General features: G+C 39.2%; 1 protein-coding gene across 1 annotated transcript in view; it reads right to left on the bottom strand.

Annotated features, from left to right (window-relative positions):
• Window positions 1-24,746, bottom strand: part of Dnz1 (DNZDHHC/NEW1 zinc finger protein 11) — a 114,169-nt gene that overhangs the window by 84,789 nt on the left and 4,634 nt on the right. Inside the window, exon 3 of the mRNA XM_067153547.2 lies at window positions 21,788-21,917. Coding sequence (XP_067009648.1) covers window positions 21,788-21,917 — 130 coding nt within the window. The remainder of the gene's footprint in view (window positions 1-21,787; window positions 21,918-24,746) is intronic.

Genomic DNA, 24,746 nt, shown 5'->3' with positions numbered 1-24,746 from the left:
TTAAGATTTTTTAATTAGATGGAAGTGATGAATTAGAATGACAATATGACATATACTGGATACTGCACTAGCACATCGACAGTGGAAATAATATCCGATAAGAGAAAGGTATGTTACTTGAGTAGAGCTAGAATCAATGAGTCTAAGTTACTAGTAAAGGTTCGATTAATCTCGTTTTACCTGAGTATAGTTTACGTCACGAATTACCTGCGCAATACGATGATCATCGACAAATTAAGTATTCCTTTCGTCAGAGAAAGAGGGCATATGAATTCATATTACTGTTATTAAAAATAGAGGTTATTGACTGCGTATTTTGCTAAGCAATTCTTGAATATTTAGCATATGGTTTCGGAGTTATGGCTATATGCATGCGGCTAATTGGAAGCCGATAGGATGTTAAAGTATCGACGGTAATGTATTGAAATGTGATTATATATTGATGAATGGTTTAAGTGAAGAGATTTAGTTATGTTCTACGGGAAGTGTAAGAATTGCTATTTGACGTGTTAATGATTTATTAGTAATATAAGGTGAGTTTCTATGCCATGTTTGAAAATATACGTCAAGAAGAGAATTCCGCGCAGATGACCATTTCAAGGTAAGGTAAACATGAATTATGTAGAATTGTGTATTGTGACAGTGATATTGTGTTTGACTTGGGTGAATAACAGGTGAATATTTAGCATAAGAGAGAGTGTTCTTATATATGATGCAATAGACTCATGATTGATTATATATCTAGTATTACGTGGAGCGGTGATCTTACATGTTGATATGAAATACCTGCATTCTACACTATCCATACACGTTCAGCAGCACGTATATAAATGAAATATTGAGACAGTGCAGATCATAAGAGTACATTGAGCCACTAATAGATGAGTGTGTAGATTAGAAACTATTCGAAGAGTTAGTTAGATTTTTTTTTATTTCTACTCAGATAAATATGATTTTAACTCAGTATATAAAAATGAAGAATATTACAATAGTTAGTTAGGAGCCAGATATCGTAGGCACGAGGGTGGTATTGCTTTAGCTCGTAAGTCGTTACTTGTTCACACTAGAAAGATATTACCTAACACTCGGAGTTCAAACCTATGAAAGACTTTAACTTATGAATGGAAGGTCGGTGAACACTGCCATAATTTAATACACGCGAAAGTGTATACTTGGGAAACATGTCTCATATGTTGTGAGGATAACTTTAATAATTAACAGAGCAGTATTTACAATATGAAAATTTTATTTGATTCCTTGAATGCTCAATGATCGCAAATATTATAAAAAAAATGTAATACTTTCGGAACATGGCTACGAAGGTTCACATGTGTATTTATTGGAATTTGAACTTATAAATGAGAGAATGTTAGCATTTTTTTTTAGTTCCACTATTTTATCTTAAATGAGCCAGCGCTGACTCTAACTTATTTTCAAATGATGAGATAACACGGAATTAATACTACCCAGATTTCACTATATCTCGAACATTAATTTTTTGTCAATAAATAATCTTATATATTTTCTTTAGTATGCGACTGAGTTATGATTTCTGTTCTGGTAACGTTTAGAGTTAAGTTAGTTGTTAAGTTTTCTAGATGTAAGCAATCGACAAGTTCTTACAAACGAAATGCGAGATGATTTCTAGATATCGGTCGTCATTCTCGTGGATATTGATACTCCCATCACGAGTACCCCAGCGGCCAATTTCTCTTCCGAAACCACGTTAAATAATTACATATAAAATCTCAGATTTTATGGGCGGAAAAGGATACCCTGAGAAGAATTAATGAGCTACCGGGATAATCTTGCACTGACCGTTGCAAGAGCGGGTGCAGTTGTAAACAGATGTGTTCATTATTGTTGGGTGATATTTTGTAACACTGAAAATTGTAAAGGGTTGTTTTCATTACTGTTGGGAGATATTTTGTAATACTCTGAAATGTCTATTCTAGAAAGATGTTCTACATCTTTAATATTGTGAAGCGTCGATTCTAGAAAGAGGTTCTATGTCGTTAAGAGTTTTGTAAGATGGAAGATTCTCAATAAACATTTATGTTGGAGAAAATAACAGAGGTTTTGATTGATGAGTCTGGGTGGTGAGGGGTAAGCTTCTGCGGTCTGATTGGTTACCTCGTGATCAGCCCGGGGCCAGCTTCGCACTCCTCAAGAGAGAGAGAGAGACAGGAAAACTTCAACGTTTTGCGTTTCTCACCTGTCCAGCAAGTCAGACATACTTCGGCGATCCTTCCGCCCAAGATGGCCTGACTTGGGGTAAGCGCTGTTGGTTTCATTTCCACCTTCATTTAAATTCAACGTTAGTTTCCTTTCATACAGGAGTTTGCCCCTACTCGCCTTGACTCACCACTCAATTATTAAGATGCCTTAGCTTTCAGCTGGGCCTGCCTGTTTGATTTTGGAGGCATTCCCCTTTTCTTATGGTTCTGAGAACTGTATACCTAATAGACAAATGTTATTTCCCTCGGGGTTTGCCTCCAGTAACTTTGTGTCACTTTATGTAAGCTACTTTTTCCTCTACCCTGCACCAGAAGTATTTTTGGTGAGGGAGTAAGCAAACTGGCCTCTGAGTCAAGTTCTATAATTTCTGATTTCTCTCTTGTTTCCACCGTGTAGCACGGTTATCTGAAACCACAGTTAAATTTCACTTAATATTGTATTTTTTTAATATCATGTGTTTCTTATTACCTTTAATCGTTGTATTCTGGAAGGTTCATTACGTTAAAGTATCTCTGTACCTTAGCCTCTTTGACTTAAGGCAACAGTCCTTGGTAAATTATGTCTATGAGATATGACAACCTGATTTTTTGATGAACTTTCTTTGTAATGTTTATTTTGAAAAAAAAAAATTAACATATTAAGGGATCACTGTTGATTTTTCTAGAAACCCACAACCTACGTATCTCAAAGGCCCTGGTAAGGTTCCCAAGCCTGTCCACATCCTTCCTTTATAGTTGTCAAGTTGAACAACCTGATGTTCATTTGTTTATTTTCTCGACACAGTTTCAGCTGGCTTGTCTTACAGCTGTCCAAAACCCATGTAATTTAAGCTTTATTATTATTATTACTTCTTTAACATGTGTTGTGTAACTGAAGTCCGGTTACAAAGGTTAAGAGTGTGGAAGTGGAATTTATTTATTTACATGAGTCAGAAGCATATAATACAAATTCTTTGTTTTGGTTTTTACATTACAATTTAGTAACAACAAAACAGAAGGAATTTTTACACATGTATGCCAAAATGGTATTAAATAGTATTTGCCCAGAAGCGAGCAACTGCGACTGCATTTCCTTGAGCAAATCCCCCTTACTGCAAGAATCGGGGCAACATGAGCACTGACATAGATGCTTGGTAGTCTGCACCTCCCTGCATTCACAGTGGGGACACATCCAAATATCCCCACTTCACTAAGTTGTCCTTAGACTCTCCAACACCTGTTCTTTACCTGTTCTGTGATCTCCATGTGATCCAGTCCAAATTGTGTCCAGTTGGTTAGCATTCAGAGGGTTTTGTCCATATTTGAAGATGACTTGTTCTGGCTGCCCACAATTTTTCTCTGGCTTTCTTCGGAGATATATTTAGTGGAGATGTTGACTGCAGGAAGCTCCTCCTAGATTTCAATCTAGGCTTTGGTGGAGTGTGTGCGTGTAGTGGATGTAGCTCATTTTCTTCAATTTTTTCCTTTCTACTGCCCGGCATATATCAGGTGGAGCAATTCCTGCCATACAATACAGTTTGTCAACTGGAGTTGGCTTCAAACATCCAGGAATTAGTCTCGCAGTTTCCCTAAGGGCCACATCTACTTGCTTTGGACGGGCGGATTTATACCACACTGGACCGGCATATTCACTGGCGCAGAAGCAAAGTGCCATGGCAGAAGTATGGACCACCTGAGGTTCAGCACCTCAATTACTATCAACAAGTTTCCGAATGATGCTGTTACGGGCTGACACCTTGTGTTTGGTGTTTAGGCAATATCGTCGGTAGGTGAGTGACCTGTCTAAGGTAATTCCAAGGTATTTGGGTGTAAAATAGTGCTCCAATTTGGTACCTTCCAAAGTCACTTTCAGTTTTCTTCCTGCCTGTCTGTTTCGAAGACCTGAGTCTTTTGTAGGTTTGGCTTCAGGTGGTTTTTGTTGTAGTCAGAAAAGGTTTCTAGAGCTCCTGTAAGCATCTGTTCTGCTTCTTCAAAATCACTTGTCTGTACCGTTAAAGCAAGGTCGTCTGCATATATGAAACTTTTGGTTGCATGAGGTCTGGGCTGATCATTTGTATAAATTTTGAAGAGTATTGGTGTCAATACACTCCTTTGGGGTAAGCCATTCCATTGGGTCCTCCAACAGCTCTGACTTCCATGGAATTCAACGTAGAATCTTCGGTTGTGCAATAAGGTGGCAATTATTCTATTGTAACCAGAGTCCAGGGTCAAGCTGTAGATCTTGTGAAGCATTATGCGGTGTTGGACTGTATCATAAGCTGATGAGAGATCAAAAAATCCCACTCCAGTGATCTAGCCCTTCTCAAACCCATCCTCTACGTGTTGTGTTAAGTGAGTTATTTGTGCTGTACAATTTATATGTGGTCTGAAGCCTGCCTGTTCAGGTATAAGTAAATTGTCATTCTATTGTGATAGGCGGTTCAATAGCAGCCTTTCAAATATCTTATAAAGATGGCATAATAATGAGATGGGTCAGTAATTCTTGGGGTCAGAAGGTTCTTTCCCAGGTTTCAAGATAGCAATTATCTTAGTTTCCCTCCATATTTTTGGAATCTTGTTCTGCATTAAGCAGTTATTAAAGAGTTCCACAAGCCATTTCACTGTTGTTGGTCCAAATTTCTTTATTTGCTTTATTCTTATATCATCTAATCCAGCTGCCTTGTTGCTCTTACATTGTTATATGGCCTTTTGCAACTCATTTTTGTGAAAATGGCTTTGCAAGCTCATTAGTTTTGATTTAGAGAAATATTTGCATGGGCTTTCTTTTGCATTGGATCATTACTTAGTCGACGTAGTAATCTCCATGCCATATGGCTGCTTTTACTCATGTCTAGCCTTTCTATTGTTTCTATCCACCGAGTTTTCTTACCTTCTGCCACAGACAGAGTAAGTTTTATAGAAGCACCTGATGTTTGTTCGCTGAAAGGGTTTTCTTCGAAGAGTTTAATATACTCTTCTAACAAACAGATGTTGTCTTTACTGAGTCCTGGAATGTAATTGGTACAGCATTCACGTGGGATAGATTTACGAGATGATTCCTGAACGGCTGCTATAAAATCATCATATGCCTCAGGACATGGATGTATTTTCAACACAAGACTGTCTAGTGCCTCAAAAAAACATATCCCAATTTGCTTTCTTGAAATTGTATCGTCTTCTGAATGGAACTATTTGTGGTCTTACGGCTGAAGTAATCTGACATACAATAGGTCTGTTTTGGGTATTTGGAATTGGGGAACCAATACTCTTGTGGCATTGTGAAGCCGTTTCTTCACTGGTGAAAATCAAATCAGAATTGTATCCTCGTTTTCAGCGTCCATTGTTGAAAGATGGTTGTAATTTACTGTCATGAATTACGCGTAAGTTGTTGGATTCAGCCCACTGCAATTACAGCTTCACCATTTCCATCATCCTGGTCATATCCCCAAATATTACTATGACTATTGAAATCTCCTAAGATGAACTTAGTTTTCTGATTGTGGATATTAGTTGGTTCCTTAAAGATGAATTTTGCATCAGGTGGTTTGTATACCGAGGTGACTACACAGCTGTTCAGTTCAACACACCGGATTTCAATATTATCCTCCTCAGTACTTGCTGTAGAAAGCGCTGATAAGCCATGTTTAACAAATACTACACAACTATATTGCCGATGGGGTCTTTCAATTACAAGGTTTATGCCTTGTACCTTAGGTCTTCTATGATGAGTATCCCTATAGGTCTCTTGGATACACAATATATCACACAGGAATTCTTGACACAGATTATGGAGGAGTTCCTCCTTTGGTCCAGATATTCCTTCTATATTTACTGATATACTGTTCAAAGTTGGTCTTGAAAAAAACCTTTTGTACGAGAATTGATAATCTCTACAAATGCTTCTGGATTTGAAAGGATATGCCATCAGCACATTTCGTAATATAGTCTGATGTTGCCCAGGGTACACCCGATTGTTACTCATCATATTGTAATTGTATAATAGCAGTCTTCGTGGAGGGCCCGGAAGTGGAATGGGACATGTTCAAGGAGGTATTTGTAAGCTCTGCATAGAGTGCTTGGGGGCAAAATGTCTGAAAGAGTGAAAGATAGATACATTATATAGAATGAGAGTGTAAAGATGCAGTGAAAACATGAAGAAAGCATGGCAAGTATGGAATAAGGAAAAAATGGAACAAAGTATCAGGAAGTGAAAAGAAGATACAAGAAAGTAGTAAGTGAAGAGAAGCTGGGAAGAATTTACACGAGAGTTGGAAGAAGAGTGTGTATAGTAGTAAAATGATGCTATATAGACTTATAAGAAGGAATACAAAAGAGTCTACTCAAAGCAGGTGAAAGAGACGATTGGAGACAGAATAACACAACCAAAGGAGATAGAGGGATTACTCTGACAAACTTCTGAATGTGAGAAGGGGTGTAGATGAGATGATAGAGGTAGAGCAATATCACAATGGAAGAGGACTAATGAAAATGAGAAAAGCAGTGGGAGTGGATGAATTGTGTGTGGAAATGATGAAACCAGTAGGACCTGTTAGTCTTCTTATTTATGTCCGCATGGACGACTTTAGTCAGTCCATCGTTCAGGTCTTTTTGAAGGGATTGTATAATGGCAATCAATATGAATGCAATGGTGGGATTTGGAAAGAAAACAATCAATACCAAAAGACTGGAGTAAAGAAGTAATAACTTAATACCTATATTTAAGAAGCAGGAGATGAAGACATGTGATGATTATTGAGGAATCACACTCGTATCACAGGTAGCAAAAAAATTGAAAGGATACTACATTAGTACAGAGAATAAGAAGAAAGGTGGGAGGACAATTACAATAAGAGCAATATGGCTTTCAAAATGGGAGATCAACACTAGACCACATGTTCAAAATAAGGCAGTTACTGGAAAAAGATCGGGATACAGAAGACACATGGTGATGATATTGGGTAATGGCACTATATATCAAACACCACTGAAAATTAATGGGCTGTTTAAGACTTTAATTTGTAGTACTGTTTTCTTTAGTGCTGAAGTTCACAATTCAGTGCTCGTGACTGCAGAGCCATCTATCTGTAACCTGAAAGGGCCTGAATTTGAACCCTCATTGGGTACATTTAGATTTGTTTTAGGATGTCTTGTGTCTGTTTGATGGTACACATAATGATTATTGAGGAATCACACTTGTATCTTAGGTAGCAAAAAAATTGAAAGGATACTACAGTAGTAAAGAGAATGAGAAGAAACGTGGGAGGACTTATTTCCTTTAATTCCATGTGGAACATACGGCCTCGACGAAATTTCTCCAACTTGTTCTATCTGCCGCCAATGCTTTCACCTCCCTCCATGTCTTGTTCACTCCAGCAATGTCCTTGTCTACGGTTCTCTTCCAGGGTAATCCTCGGTCTGCCTTGCCTGCGACTGCCTTGTGATACTTTCTTGTGGTCTTCTCAGGGTGTGCCCAATCCATCTCCATTTTCTTCTCATTATCTGTTCCTGTATGGGACTTTGACTTGTGGCCTCCCAAAGGTCTTTGTTTGAGATGGTTTTTGGCCACCATATTCTCATAATGTACCTCAAACACCGATTTATAAAAGTCTGTAACCTTGTGGTAATGTCTTTGGTCACTTTCCAGGTCTCACTTCCATACAGTAACACAGATTTAACATTTGAGTTGAATATCCTTAACATTTTTATACAAATGTGAGGGGTTTCCATATTGGTCGTTAAGTAGCAAAATTCCTCTACCTTTTCTATATCCATTCCATCTAGTCAAGCTACAGTTGTTACGATGGTTTATGCGCATTTCCTTAGTCTTTTCGTTATTAATCTTTAAGCCTACTTCTTTAGCTTTTATTTTTAAGTCATTCAGTTTGATTTCCATGTCCCGAAAACATTCTGCAAGAAGACAAGAGACCATCCGCATAATCCAGTTCTTCCAGTCGGTTATTCAATCCCCACTGAATGCCACACTTTCTATTAGTTGCCTCTCTCAGCATACCATCCAATGTCATGATAAACAAGATTGGCGACAGTAGACATCCTTGTCTTACTCCAGATTTTACAGCAAAAGGTTCAGACACCTTCCCTTTATGTTCTACTTGACAAGTTTATCCATTATACATTGCCTGTGTAAGACGGACTATCTTTTGTGGAATTCTGAACTTTTCCATAGCCTTCCACATTTTCCTCTGGTTGACAGTCAAAGGCCTTTTAAAAATCAATGAAAAGTATATACAGAGATGTCTGATACTCAGCAAATTGTTCAATGTTTAGCCTTAATGTGTTAATCTGATCCACAGTAGACCAACCTTCTCTGAAACCTGCCTGTTCTTGACGTAGTCTCCTGTCAACGGCTATGCTTATTCTGTTCGGTATGACTCTTGACATCACTTTTCCGCCATATGAGAGCAACGTTATTCCCCTCCAGTTATTGCAATCTGAAGTGTCACCCTTCTTCGGTATCTTGATGAGGACACCCTTCTTCCATTCCTCAGGAAGGTGTTCTTCGTTCCATATTAGTGTTAGAAGTGGCTCCATGATTTCCGCTGTTAAATCTGGATGTACCCTTAGGGCTTCTGGGATAATGTTGTCTACACCTGGGGCTTTACCATTCTTCATTTGTTGCAATGCAGGTGCAATCTCTAGTCATGGTGGTGGTTCTACCGAGATGTCTGGATCCTCAGGAATGGTTCAACTTCTTCAGTTCTTGATTCCTCACCAAGATTATTGAGTACTTCCATGATGTGATGTCTCCATCTTTCTCTCAGATGTCAAGGCTACTCCGTTTGCATCTCTGACTGGTTTCTGCCCTGAAAAGTTCCTCCTAGAAAGCTTTTTCGTAATGACATATACTTCTTTGCTGTAGCCGACTCTTGTTGCTTCTTCTGCTTGTGTTGCCAGTTGGTCTGTAAACACTTGTTTATCTCTCTTCACTTTCTTCTTAACCTCCTTGTTGGCCTCCATGTATTTTTCCATTGCTACTGCTTTCTGGTTTCTTGTTCTACTGGAGTTGATGAGTGCCTTGCACTCTCTTTGCTTTTGGATTGATTCTCAAGTGTCATCTGATATCCATTCTTTCCTCCCTGGTTCTCTGTAGCCCACTATCTCTTCACATGTACCATGAAAGAGTGCCTTGACCGTGTTCCACTTAGTATTTACCTCTTCATCTGGTTGTTAGGCGAGGGCTTTCAACCTGTTCTTCAAATGTATCTTATTCATTTTGCACCTCAAGTTTCCCAAATTTCCCAGAGTTGAAACGTTTCATTTGTACTGCTGCCTGTTTTACTGGTGCTGCCACCTTCAATCTAATATCAGCAATCATAAGGTGATGGCCGCTCCCTACATCTGCTCCACGTTTATTCCTCACATCCAGGAGTGAATGTCTCCATCTTTTACTTATTGCCAAGTGATCAATTTGGTTTTCTGCCCGGAGATCAGGTGACACCCACGAGATGTTGTGGCAGTTCTTATGTGGAAACAATGATCCACCTATTGCCAATCCATAATTACTGCATAGGACTATGAATCTCTGGCCATTATTATTTTCTTCTCCTATTCCGTGCCTACCCATGATGATTTTTCTTCCTTCATTTTCACTACCGATTTTTGCATTTAGATCTCCCATCAATATCACAATGTCCTTCTTTGTCCCTGCTAGTGTTGATGTCAGCCTATCATAAAACTCCTCCTCTTCCTCTTCTGCTACCTCTGTTGGCACAACACTGTACTATGGTCACAGGTCTAACTTTGGTTCTTATTCGTACAGTAATTATTCTGTGTGATACAGGGGATCATTCCATTATGCTATTTTTTGCTTTCTTCGTAAGACACCCACTCCACTTGAATGTTGATCATTTTCTTCTCTTCCAGAGTAAATGAAGACACCACCCTCTTCTCTCCTCACCTCTCCGTAGCCTGTCCATCTTGTTTCACTCAACCCAAGTATCTCCAGTTTATACCTTTCCATTTCTGCCATTACTTCTCTCAGTCTGCCAGTTTCACACACAGTTTTCACATTCCAGAATCCAATTCATGTCCTGTATTTCATTGCAAAAGTTGTGTCGGCATAAATTTTGTCTGATTTCTGTAATGAGTTTAATTCAGGTGTGCGAGTTATTAGCCCACAGCACCCTTAGTCTAGTGGAGGGGCTGCCTCCTGTCTGCGCTCGACCGCAGGATTTTTCTGTAGGGATTATCTCCCTTAGCCTTTAAAGATCCCTCTTTACCACAAGGCAGTGGTTTCTTCTTTGTTTATTCCCAAGAAGCAGGGCTGCCTCCTCTGCCAGCTTCACCGTACTAAAGGACTACTCCTCCACCATTCCTGCCATTGAGGTCTTCACCAGAGCCCCATTAGCTGTCACTTTTCAGGGTTCCTGTAGGGCCTTCACAGCTACCGTAGCACTCATGGGGCACACACAGTCCCCACTGTACATCACCCCTACAGGCAATCTCCTACTTCATGCCGTTGCTCACCTCCCACGACGTGGACGAGGGGTTGGCCTTGTGGGAGGTGCACATTCTTCTAATCACTTCACTCTTTGGACAAAATACATTTTTATTAGATTTTAGCCATTTTAAACTAGAAAGCAGAAAATAATTGTTTTTGCAGTTCTTGATTATTTTCCTTAATTAGTGCTCAGAGCTTTATCAATGGTCAAAATTAAGACACCCAAAAGGGGATATGTCCCAAAAGCCGAAGTTTAAACCTGTTGAAAAAATGAAACGGTCGGTATTAGTTATCTGCCTTGACTGAAGCTGTTCAATAGGTTAAGTCCGGTATGATGTCCCAAAGGCAAGCATCTAAACATACCATGTCCCTTTAACAACGTTAAACAACAAACTAGCTGGACATCAGAAGATTCAAACTGCCCTTGGCTGGAAGCCATTCCTGAGTACATGAGAAGAAGAGTGCATTAGTGAATTAGTACTCAACATGGCTAAGAGAAGATTTCTGTTGAAGAAAAATAATTTACTTGACAATGTTCAGCAAATTGTGCAGTCATCAGGAACGAGTAGATCATTTAAGAATGGAAGACCTGGAATCTGAGAATGTAAGATCAATTATGGAAGATCCAAGTAGGATCTTCAATGCAGACGAGGCAAATTTTCTGTGTCATACAGTTTCAGGGAAGTATCTTGGAGTCAGAGGGGAACAGCTTTAATTTATAGCAACCTCTAAAGAGAAAGAAAGAATAACAGTGCTCGGAAATTTCTGTGTCAAAGGGCGTTGTGCCCCAACAATGATCGTCTACAACAACTTATCAGAGATAATGTACCAGAGCCACGGATCTACGAGAAAACAAAGTGGCTGGATAAAGGCTCCAACGTTTCTGAACTATCTTCAACACTTTAGGTCATGGCTAAGGGTAGAGAAAATTACACTTCCTGTTATTCTACTTCTTGATGGATACAGGAGTTATTTATCCCTTGCAGTCAGTGAATACTGTCACGACCATGAACTAATATTGTACTGCCTTTTCCCTAACGCCAACCATCTTCTGCAACCAGCAGATGTGGGTGTATTTACACCTCTAAACAGAGCATGGGGAAATGCTCTTCAAGGCGAAAAAATACAAACTCTCAGTGCATCAGAAAGCAAGGTAAATTTTGCACCCATGTTAAAGAAAGTTTGGGATGATGCTGTTAGGCCAGATATTGCGAAAAGTGCCTTTCGTAAGTGTGGTTTCTATCCACTAGATCCCAATGCTGTGGACTACACAAAATGTGTTGAGGATATTTTGAAAAAACCCCAGTGGGAAGGCAACAGCAAGAGAGTGACGAAGGCAGCCCTTCATCCTCTTCCACTTCCAATAAGAAGTTAAAAATGACCTGGAATAATTCTTGCCTCCTTGTATTCTCGATAAGTTTAATGACGTGATTGAGAAAAGCAGAATCATGGTGAACCAGATTTGTACGCTTATTGGAGAAGTGTTACAACTCGGTACAATGCAACACGTGAAACAATATTGGCTAATAAAAATGAAACGATGACAGACAGTTCATCAGAAAAAAATTATAATGATCAGGGCAGAGATGATTTCACGTGGAATGATGAACATTTAGAGGTGTATGTACCTTCTCCCCAAAAGGACATTCCAGGTGTCATCATTTTGAACAGTAGAGTAAAAGTTCACAAGCCGAAAGTATTGAACGAGATGAAATTGCTTCGGAACTTGCTTGCTCACCCACCTCAAGTAGTAGTGTGGATTCTTTCAAAGATTTTCTCGAAGTTCTTCAGTTTAGATCAAGGAAAATATATGAGATATCTTCAAAGGAGTATCGGGAAGAATTGAAGAGAAAGAAAAGAAACAAGGGCGACTAAAGACATGTTCTGGTCTCTGGGGAAAGATAGAGATAAGAAAGTGATTTTTGTGATATGTATTAATATAGCCTCCTCTACTTTTGTGATTTATATTTAAGAATCATTCTATTTTGTTCATGTTATTACAACCATATAAAGTCTAAAGGTAAAGTGATTTATAATAAATATTTCTGTTCAGTATTTATAAATTTACTCATTTGGAACAAATATTTCAGGTTCCTTATGGGAATCAACATCTATATCATCTGATGGCCAGGCAGGCATCAATTTTTGAAAACAAGACAAAGTCTCTCATAGTGCATTGGCACTGCCGAAAGCTCCAAGTAGCCTACGCAGCGGCCTCCATGGCATGCACTAGCCATGCGTCTTGGTAGGTGTGCTATTTACCAACTGATGAGCCCAACTTAGCACACTGGGTCGAAATGCTGGCAACCAGGAATGAGTTAGCTGGAAAATTTATAATGTCCAATAACGGACCAACTATACTGGTATTTAAAACTTTGCCGTTCGATATATAAAAATCATGTTCGATAAATAAAGACCTCACTGGTCAATATATAACGCAGACCGTTCGATATATGGAGGAATACAACTGTTGCATTTAAGGCCGCCTTGATCCAAAAAATTATAGATTTTAGAAGTCTGAACAAGCTAGTTGCAACCATGGATGTTCCGTTAAGTTTTTATAATTCCTACAGGGGTCTGTTCTTCACTGGCAAAAAGTACTGATCAATAATTCATGGAGATAACCTTAAGTATTCGATATATAGTATCACAACCCTTCCCTGATTTAGAAAAGTATAAAGGGTGTTTCCGTAAGAGCGTGCAAAAATTTAACAGGACATGGAGGATACTCCACTGAACAATTTGAGGTAGGGAACTTGGGGTCAGAGAAGTCAGCTTAGAGATAATAGGAATATAATCACATAACTGTGTACTTTTTAATTTACATTTTTTACAGTTAACTGTAAATATCATTGACACAATGAACGTACCATCTGCAATGTATCTTACAAAATGTGCTGAAACTGACGGCCATCAACCTCAATGCAAGCATGACAAAAATCCCTAGTGTGTTTCAAATCACATCACAAGCAGCTACAATTTTGGCAATTAATTACATCTCTGTACCCACCGGGGTCTCATTACACAAGTGACTTTAGATATCCCCACAGGAAATAATCAAAGGGGACTCAGGTCAGGTGACCTCGCAGGCTATGGAATAAGACCTCCTCTTCTAATTCAGTGACCAGGAAATACAGCATTGAGATGGTTGCAGACAGACATCCACGCTGAAGTGAGGCAGCGCACCGTCATGTTGTATCCAAATCCTCGCACAAACAGCCAAGGGTACGTCCTCCAACAACTCGGTTAGAGCTCTTTGCAAGAACCTCTAGTACAGGTGGCCATTCAGACGGGCAGGTAGAAGATATGGCCCAATGAGATTGTCGTCTACAATGCCGGCCTAGATATTCACAGCAAAACGTACTTGATGGTGTGGCTACTACAGCGTGAGGGTTTACCACAACCCACACATGGCTATTCCTGCTGTTCGAAATACCATTGTGATCAAATGATCAAATCTTGGTTCAATACAGACGAATAATGAAATTTATATACTTAACTGATCAAATGAGGCCTCGTCAGTAAACAGCATGATATGGAGGAAATCTGGTTGCTCAATCCATTGTTGGAGCAACCAATGACACAATGCGACCCTTGGTGCAAAGTCAGTCACAAGCATTGCATGGATGTGTTGTGGGTGATATGGGTGTAACTGTTGTTCGAGGAGTACTCGCCACACACGTGCAATACAACAAGTATTTGTAGTGTGTCCACTGCAGCACGTTCCAGCACCTCCTCTTCAAAATCAGGTATGCGAGTGGTCCGCATGTTGCCAGGTCTTTCGTTCCTTCTTTCCAATGAACCAGTCTCCTGCATTTGTTGACCGAGAGAAATAACCACTCGTCGTGACGGATGATGTATGTACAGCCTTTCAGCAGCTTGAGCATTGCAACGTACTTACCCATACACAAGGTGCATGACAGCGAGTTCTGCAAAACTGTATCGGTACCGCTCCATCGTATTGTACTGTACTTCTCTGAATAGCACTGAGTACTGAATAGGTCTATCGGCGATTCATAGTATGTTCTGTCATGGGACAATGTAAATACAATACAACAGAGCCACCTTATGGACAGTTAAAGTAAACAAAACCTGCATCATGACTTCCTACTAATCACGCTTGTCCTCCTTGTTTCCTTACAGGAAATAAAGAATGTACATGTAAATAAACAGCACAGTATGTTTAAACTTGTACGCATGTTATATGTAAATAAGCTGGAAAACAGTAATGCAAGACACAGCGGTAGACAAGTTTACTTCTATATCTCATTAAACCGGCTTCTAATGATGATGCTGCTTGTTGTTTAAAGGGGCCTAACATTTAGGTCACTGGCCCCTAATGGTACGAAATGAAATGACAAATTAAAAGCCCAAAAACATCCACTAACCACAATTCAAAACGTGAGGATGAACATGAATTTAAAACTATAAGTGAAACCGACGAACAGTGCCTCGCATGCACAGAAGCTCACGCGAACAATAGTATTACTGACCAAGGGACTGCTTCTATAGCACAATACTGAATCCATGATGCTTGTAGTCGAAAGGGATCCAAAATCCAAGTCAGCAACACCTCACAATGGAACTCATCACTAGGAAAGTAGAACCATGGCATTTGTCATGGTGCGGTACTAATCAAGAGTAGCGTAGACTCGCGATATTCCACACATTATGGTACTACTCACAGGTAATGAAATTCGCATATGAATTACAGACCTACGCTGTTTCGTACATTGCGGGCCATTGACAGGCACTTCACATAAGGGTACTAACCACAGGGACTCATACTATCCCGTGGTGTTCCTCATATAGTGGGTACTAATCATAGGCATGCCAGAACCATGGGTTCCCTCGTCCCATGGTGTCGCTCATATAGTGCTACTAATCACAGGTACTGTAAAAGCTGTCGCGCTTTCGGTTCCTACTAATCACAAACCTATTTGGTACCCAACGTAGTGGTACCACGTACAAGTAAAAGTGACCCATGGTGTTCCCCGCATGGTGGTACTAATCACCAATTAGTTTCATGGTTCTAATTTGATCATCCCTTGGTTGCCCCTTTTAGTCACCTCTTACGACATTTAAAGATATGAACTTCATTAATGTTTCAGTATTGAATTGAAATTAATGATAAAATATCTATTAGGTTCAACCTTTTCAATACTAATTAGGTACGTATTTATGTTACAAATACCTTTTATTCAACTTTGGGACCGTGAATTCTTCGTCTGCATCCCCCACCCACAGGGAGTAAGCCGGCTTCTCCGACCCCAAGTTCCCCACCTCAAATTGTTCACTGGAGTATTCTCTATGTCCTGTTAAATTTTTGCACGCTCTTATGGAAACACCCTGTAGAAAGTAATTGAATGGAAAGGATTTGGAAAAAAAAAAAAAAGAAAAGATAGAATATGTACAAGCAATGTACAAAAATTGTTGCAGCAGTGTCCAGACACATATGGGGAGGGCAGACCGGTTTTGGAATGAAACTGGACTACAATGAGGAAGTATGCTGTCAACACTGTTTGGATGAGACTGTGAAGGAGACAAAGGTAAAATACTGTGGTGCGGGGAGCAAACAGAGAGGACAACTCTACATGTTGAGCGAGATTATTGAAAAATATGGAATGAAACTCAGTGTGGAAAAGAGTAAGAAAATGGTGCTGACTAGAGGGGAAGAGAAGGGAATTATAAAGATAAAGGGACAAAACCTTGAAATTGTGTACAGCTTCACGTACTTGGGAAGCAAATTGATGCAGGGATGGACATGTAGATCGGTAAAAATATTCAACAGGGGAGTTATCAGAGAAATGGTCTGCATTCAAAGGTGCACTATATGAAAAAGTCGAACGTTCCATAACGTCCACTTCTCTGAAATGTTCATATAAGCAAGCTCAAAATTGCACATTGCATCAGTAGGATTACATGTGATATAGACGTAATGCGTAATTTTTAATTTCATTATATGTTACCTGCAAGTTTCTTCATTCTTCCGAGCTGTCAGACAAAACACCAAAGGAAATACAAACCACCAATCCCATGAACTGTAAAAGTTGAAATAACTGATATGGAATGGTTTTAAACGTTTCATCACTGAATATTGTGTTACTTGCATCCAAAAGTTCTATGTTCCTATCAGTGGAAAAAATTAGCACTCATGATTCATTATTTATATTTGAATCAATCCACACAAAATTTTCTCTTTTCAATGTCTTGTTGTATTGTTCAATAACCGCAATTTCCTTGTTTGACTGACGAATTTGAGGGCCGCTTTGATTTTGCTGATAAGAAGCCATTCTGATTACTGTATGTCTCTGCGGAAGACTTGCTAAAATTTCTTCATTACTAATTCCGGCAAATATTTGTCTCGCAACAAAGCTGGGTGGTTGGGTTGGGTTTTCCCTTGCCCTCTTTCTTATCCTGTTCAGCATCTCTCTAACCCTGGCTTCTTTGACATTTGGACAATGTAAACGGTTCTCAGTACCATATGTTATAATTCTAAGATTTTTGAAGTTAGCATTTGCTTCACAGCTCTTCCAGTCAAAACATTGCCAATATTTTCTATCCCTCCCCCCCAGGCTTCCAGAATAGTAATGGTAAAGATTATCTCAATATAATGAGATGGGTTTGTTCTTCTGGCTGTAGACCACTCAGGGCACTGCACCCATTTCACGAACAATTTTATGATATTCCAATGCCATAGTAACGATAAACTATTGGTGGACCATTTTTGTTTCATTTGTTGGACATTTTCATATGCTGAACATTACCGCCTGCAGAACAATTTACTTGTTAGAGTTTTTGTACGTTGGACCAATTGTATATAGGGCATTAAAAGTTGGACCATTTAGTATGCGGACGTTTTTGTTAGGATCTTATGTCACTGTGGACATTTTATCTTAGAACCCAACAGAAAAATGCATTCTATCAGAAAAATCTGGTGTGGAGGCAGAAGTACGAATGAAGTATAAAGAGGTGATACAAGATGTGCTACTGCCCAATACGGCATAGGCAGCGGACACCTGGACACTGACAAAAAGACAGAAATATGAAGAAAAAGCAAGGAAGGGTGGAGTAAGAACGAGGACATCAGGAAGAAAATCAGAGTGGAAAAGCTTCACGACAATATGGAGATGGTTTGGGCATGTTAAGCAGATGATGGGAGACTCAGATAGGAGGATGAAGAGACAGACTGAGGTGCTTGAAGCATAATAAGAGGAAGCCTGGATTGGAACACAATTAAGGAGGAACAATGATGGTTGGAGAGGAATATAAAGGTGCCATAAACATCCCAAGGCGGCATGAGCTGGACGAGGGAAATGAAATGGATGATGATATTGATATTACAATTGCTTTCAGGTTTTGTTAGCCCTAGTGTTGCTGCACAAAAATTCAGAGATACAGCCATGGGCCTCATGTCTTGCATTGAGAATCGTATGGCTTGACTGGCTATGGCAGAGCAGTGGCAATGCATTATATAACTTAACCTGCATAACATACATTTTTGATTATGGACTTGAGGAAAAAAACTAAATGATATTCAAAGAGAGATCAATATGAACTGTTTATTCTCAGTGAAACTGTTAGTAAAACCATTTTTATAGAGAAATTTTACAGCTATATCAGTCTCTAAATAAATTTCATTATAATGTTAACAGCAGTTCCTTCAGGTGTGGCAAGCCCATCTTAATAATAACCTGTGTGAAGCGCCAGAGTAGATCAACACAAAGATCTAAGGTGATGCACATGTAGTACCTCCAAGGAGTTGTTGCAAGTAGTGGATGGAGGTCAATGATCCACAGCCCAACCTTGGAGCTCCCTAAACAAGGGTGACGGAGGAAGAAGTATTTCCAGCAAAAAATGTAAATATACATATTAATTGGTATTTACTGTACACCTACTAACAAATTCACTCACGTTTACCTGAAGTAGACTAGTCTAACATCCCAGTTCTGAAAAGGTTTTGTCCTCAGTAAGGAGCTTGGAGTTGAGTTTGGCCCTCAAAATTAATCAGGTTATGCAGGAATATAGCCTTTTCAACATTTTAGGATCTTTATTATTTGTCACCGGTGGTGAGTTGATAGTCGGCGGAATCATTTTTGACTTGACAAAAGAAACTAAGGAACTGACATTTTTGAAGAATTCGACTAAAATTTTTGTTGTTGTAAAAAAAAAATTATGTAAAATTTGTGTGTTTCATTTCTGATGAAGTTGTATTTTTAAGTATTTTTAGGACTCACTGAAGAGACAATTATTTACTTAATCATTGACATTGATATTGAAGATCTCCAGTAATATGTTTGTAACCCATTTTTTGTATAACCCTGTAGTGCTACGTGGAGGCCTCGATCACGAAATCGCTGAGTTTCGCAATCGAAACCTCTAGAATGAATTTCCCACGTTACCATATATGGTGCTGTAATTCTATTGGTGAAAATAACACTAATTTGTATTGGTGAAACTTCGGATCGAAACATAGGTAGCTTCCCTGATTGGCTGTTTATTTCCCAATTTCCAGCCTTTTGGCTCCTTAGCAAGAGCAAGGCTCTGTTCAGCGTCTTTGGTTTTCGTACGTCGTAACGATCGGACGCACCTTGTAAGGTGGTCTGCTCACCGGCTCCAGCCATCCCGGGGTAAGCATGTTTTCTATTCTCAAGTGTTAAATTAAAATGTAAATTCATTCGTTCGGAGTTTGCCTTAGACCCTGGTTTTCACCGCTTTTGATTTTGTAATGCTGTAGTTCGTCAGCTAGGCATATCCTTTATTTTGGAGGCAATTCCTTTTATTAACCTTTTGTGAATATGTAAACTTTAATTTTTTTCTTCCGAGTTGCCTCCAGTAATTCCGTATCAATTTAGTGCACACCTGTTGAGTTTTGCGTCCCTCACTGATGTGTATTAGGAGAGGACTGCTTCTCTATAGGCCTCTGCGCTAAATTTAATTTTAATTTCTGTTGTTTCCTTCCCTTGTAACATTTTTCAACTTGCCTTATATGATGTTTGTAATTAGGTCATTGTCCCCTTTAAATTTTCATTGTAAATTTCAACATCGACAACCAAAATTAAGAAACATTCTTAAACATATGAACTTAAAAGAAAAACCAGTATACATAGTTGAATATTCTAGAATGCTTGGTACAAACATGCCTGTGAACGTACAAAATTAATACAATTCCAAAGCGTACCGCAAGAATACTGTGAACATTTTATCGTATTTTAACGTATTATTTGATAAATTTTATTACATCCATATCATAGAATGTTCCAGAATGTTTAGTATAAACATACCAATGAATGTATACAACGATTCACCAATATGAACTGAACTTCAAAGTGTACCTCAAGAATGCCATAAACATTTTACGTGTTGAAATTGTATTTCACCATATTATCTACTACTCACGAACAGTACACTAGAATTTTATGTAACATATACATGTCATACAACATTGACGCTTGTTTTTAAACCAGAAGAGACATCATATCATTGTATATTTTAATATTATCCCTCACATCATGTGACATTCTTCATTAGATTTAGTAATGTTTTAAAATTATATGTTAACTTTAGATCTTATGACCAGCAGAGGATGACCTCTGTGAATGTCGAAAGCGGTACTGCTTAGTAACAAGATACAATAAAGTATTGATTAGGTGGACGGTACTCATTCTTTGTGATTGTGAAGACGACCATAGTACTTGAAACGCTTCTAGTGGGTCATTGCAATTTAGAAGTTTGTTGAATGAATCTGTGAGGATCTCAGCATTTTCTTGGTTACTATGAAATAACGTTCCGATTTATTTTTCAGCATTAATGTTGGAGGTTCATATTTTTGAAGATACCTGCCGAAATTTGTGATAATCTCGTGATTGCTTTTTCTGGAAATTCTCTTCTATCCTGTCTATGGTGTTTTTTAAGATGTTCATATTTTGTTAGTCTGATGATTTTCTTTGTTTTATAAATTCTGAATTTGACTCTTCTGACTTTTGGTCTTGACGGTTTATCCAAGTTTGGTGTCTTCTCTCTATCGTCTGGTCGCATTCTTCATTCCACCATTCGTGTTTCTTCCTGGAATTCATTGGAGCAAACTCTTCTGCTAAATTTTAATTTGGTGGTAAATTTTTCCAGTGATTTGGTGTTGATAGATCCTTCACGTGTTCTTATAGCATATAAATGTAGTTGGGTTGAATTTCCCCCTATTTTTATCTGGAAGATTTTTTCTTAATTGATGATAATATTATAAAATATTGTTCTGCAACTAATCTTTACTTTGTAGAGAAAAGTGAAAGCTCAGTAAACACAAACATGAAAATGAACAATTTTTACAAATATATTTCCCAAGTGGAACACCAAATGTACTGGAGTGCACACTGCACTTCAATCATTACGAACATTCCTCCATATTATTGACATCAGCAAGGGCATTCCTTGAGATGATCCAAGATATGACCATTTATGGATGTACAAAAAGGATATTTAAATATATTCTTGAGAAGAACACTCATCTGCCGACGAGATGATCATACCATTCAAGGAATGTACCAGCCTCAAGTAATAATTTTAAAAAGCAAATGTAGAATAAAGTTATTTGCAGTAGCTTCTTCAAGAGGCAGAGTTCTACATTAGTAAAGGAACTGTACTGGAAACAAAACCTGGAATCAGTGGGGCTAGTGGAAAATAAACTGAAGTATCATAGCTATAAGTCCTGTTGGACAACTAATTCTGTTCCTACGATTTATTGTCTACTCTCAAAGAAATTGGTACTATCTCTGCAGGAATAGCAAGGTCTAATCGTCTGCCAACTGTACTTTTAAATCGGATCAAGACCCGAGCTGAAAACAGAAGGCAAGGAGTACACGACTACAGGCATGAAACTACAGGAAAGTTATAACTCTAAAAAATAACCCATTTTGAAAGGTAATGTTGAACTAATACAAAAAACACGCTTAAATGATATCTTAAAGGAACTGAAAATCCCAAAATTCAATATCATATTGAGGACATACTAATTTTATAGTAACCCTTGTCCATAGTATGAAAATCTTGTCAACTAGTGTTACTGGCTCTTCTCTGTGGTCACTCTTTCAAAGTTAATTGGCTACCAACATTTACATACCAGGGACAGTGGTGATCCATCCTCCGTATGCAGCGTTTGCAGATGCGGCAGTGATGTGCCCTTGGAGGGCGATATGTCTCGCAGCGTGTGCATACTGTCCAGTCTTCTCGTTGAAGAGGGGTTTGAGCACCTACACATTACAGTAGTTACAAAACATCACTATCGCTTCTGACTATAGCACATTAAAAAAATAACACAAATATATATATTAACATGTGCTAGAGCTGGCACATGCTTTGTCTGGTGGTGGTGATTGTTGTTTTAAGAGAATCTAAAACTTGGGAACTTCCTCTATTAACAAACTATATCGAGAAACAAACCTAAATTATAAACTCGATGACAGAATTTTGAAAATGAAGGAAAGAAAAAATACAGAAATGGTTATCAAAAGGCCAAATTGAATGCAAATGTGTCATAAGGAACTTAAGTTCCCTCAGTAAGGTATCACTTGAAATTTAAATGTTCATTATTAATCTCACACTGAGCCTCCGTGGTTCAGACGGCAGCCTCTCACCGCTGGGTTCTGTGGTTCAAATCCCGGTCACTCCATGTGAGATTTGGGCTGGACAAAGCAGAGGTGGGACAGGTTTTTCTCCGGGTACTCCGGTTTTTTCTGTCATCTTTCATTCCAGCAACACACTCCACTATCATTTCATCCGTCAGTCATTAATCAATACCCCAGAGGAGTGCGACAGGCCTCGGCAGCCGCCACAATTCCCATCCTCGCCGCAAGATGGGGGCTTCATTCATTCCATCCCTGACCTGGTCACTAACTGGAAAACAGGTGGTAGGTTTTTGTAATCTTGCAATCCCACATAAAACCCATTGTGGGTGGGGGCAGTACAATAACACCCACAGTAACTCCTGCCTGTCAGAAGAGGCGAATAAAAGGGGCTCTCAACTTGGCAGCGTGGGTTGGCGCCCATGGGGCCCTTAGCTGAGTTCTGGCATTGCTTCCACTTAACTGTGCCATGCTCCTCACTTTCATCTATCCTATCGGACCTCCCTTAGTTAACTCTTGTTTCTTTCTGACCCAGACGGTATTAGAACTCTCGAGACCTAGGGAGTCTTTCATTTTCACGCCCTTTGAGGCCCTTATCTTTTAGTTGATACCATCATTTTTTGAAGTGTCAGATCCTTTCCATTTTTTCTCTCTGATTAGTGTTATATAGAGGATGGTAGCCTAATTGTACTTCCTCTTGAAACAATTATCACCACCACCACTCTCATACATAAAGTGAATAACAAAATCAGCAGTATTCTCATCATCGGCTTGTATGAGCTCAAGTGTTCCCTGCAAGCAGAGTTTTGATCTTAGACCATAGATATTGACCATACAAACACATCGCGGAGTCTTTGAATGTGTAGATCTTTCATGACCTATCCTACAACTGCATAAAATTATGGCCTCTCCCCGTGAAGGCCAGAAAGAGGACCACCACACCACAGTTGTCTTATTAACTGTTCTCAGCTTTTTGGGAGTTCAGACAGTTAGCCACTCTGGCGTAGCTGAGAACAATATCCCTAGGTACGTTCAGAGGTTTAGGCGGTACAAGTATTCTTTCTTTCACAGCTTGATCTGCCAAATCACTGCCTGCAATCTCCACGTGGCAAGAAAACCACGCAACGATGCTTCTAATGCTGGCATCACACAATCTACCTAGGTCACAGATCTGCTGCACCAGCGCTCGTTGCAGGGAAACATTAATTAATCGACAGCAGAGAGCTTAAAGAGTTGGTACAAAAGTGGTCTCATCTGTGCCCCAGAGCAGACTGCAGAGCTTATGCTGTAAGATGGCAACAAGTTTTGTAGTGTATACGCTACACACAATATGTTGTGAGATTTTGGTGATGATATCATCGGAAACGAACGAGCATCCAACGTTCTCTCCTATCTTACAATAGAACTGTCTGTGAAGAAAGGTTATGTGTCCGGATAATGGTGAATGAGGTCATGGAAACCTCCAATGAATAGAAGTATTCATGTTCAACTTAGGTCCACAGAGTAGATACAGCCATAAATCTAGTCATGGAACTACTCACAGAGGTACCTAACTAGGAGTCACATAAGACAACTGTCTATAGCCAAATCCAGCTCACGACACAAGCTATCAATGAGAACCTCAACCTGTGGCGTGGTGCAAGGTCAACTAACTGACTGGCCAGCTGGAATCGTGCCAATGACAGAACAACAGTTTTTCATCACCTCACATTCTACGCTGGCGTGGAGAGAAAACTAAACAGAAATAAACATAAATGGTTATATTTTTCTAAATATCTGAGTGGGATTTGATAGAATATGATGATGTTCTTTTAAGAACATAACTTGTCATTCTATTTTAATTACGAAGGTAAGACCAGAAACTAATGCACCACATTTTTTTCTTCAAGAATTATTTAATGAATACAATGAAACTTATACAGAAAGAATGTTTCTTCAACACTCCCTATTCTCCCATGTAATCTCCTTCCTGTTCTGTGGCCTTCCTCCAGCCAGACACAAGGGCGTGTATGCCCTGTCGGTACCACTCCTTGTTCTGTTCATGAAGTCATTTCTTCCACTGTGCGAATCACCTCTTTGTCATCCTCAAAATATCTCCCACAAATGGCATCCTTCAATTGTCCAAACAAGTGAAAGTCTGAGGGAATTAGGTCAGGGACATAGGGTGGATAGGATAACATTGTCCAACCCTGTTTCGTGATGTGTTCCGACGTCCTCAAACTTGTGAGGGTGTGCATTTATCATGTTGAAGCAAACAGATTGACTTTAGGGCCCGTTTTTTCCTTGCCGTGCAGATGGTTAGGATAGGGCCTGGACAAGACCAGGGACAAGCAAAGGGTTTACTTGTGCTTTTATTGTGCCAATCTCAATATCACATGACGCGAATGACTTCACGTGCCACTTTACGTTAGCCAATAAGAATGCAAGTAGCTACTTCAGCAATGAAAATAGTGTGTA

The sequence above is a fragment of the Anabrus simplex genome, chromosome 9 (assembly GCF_040414725.1).
Source record: "Anabrus simplex isolate iqAnaSimp1 chromosome 9, ASM4041472v1, whole genome shotgun sequence".
Classification (NCBI taxonomy): Eukaryota; Metazoa; Arthropoda; class Insecta; order Orthoptera; family Tettigoniidae; genus Anabrus; species Anabrus simplex.
This window is presented reverse-complemented; position numbering and strand designations above follow the sequence as displayed.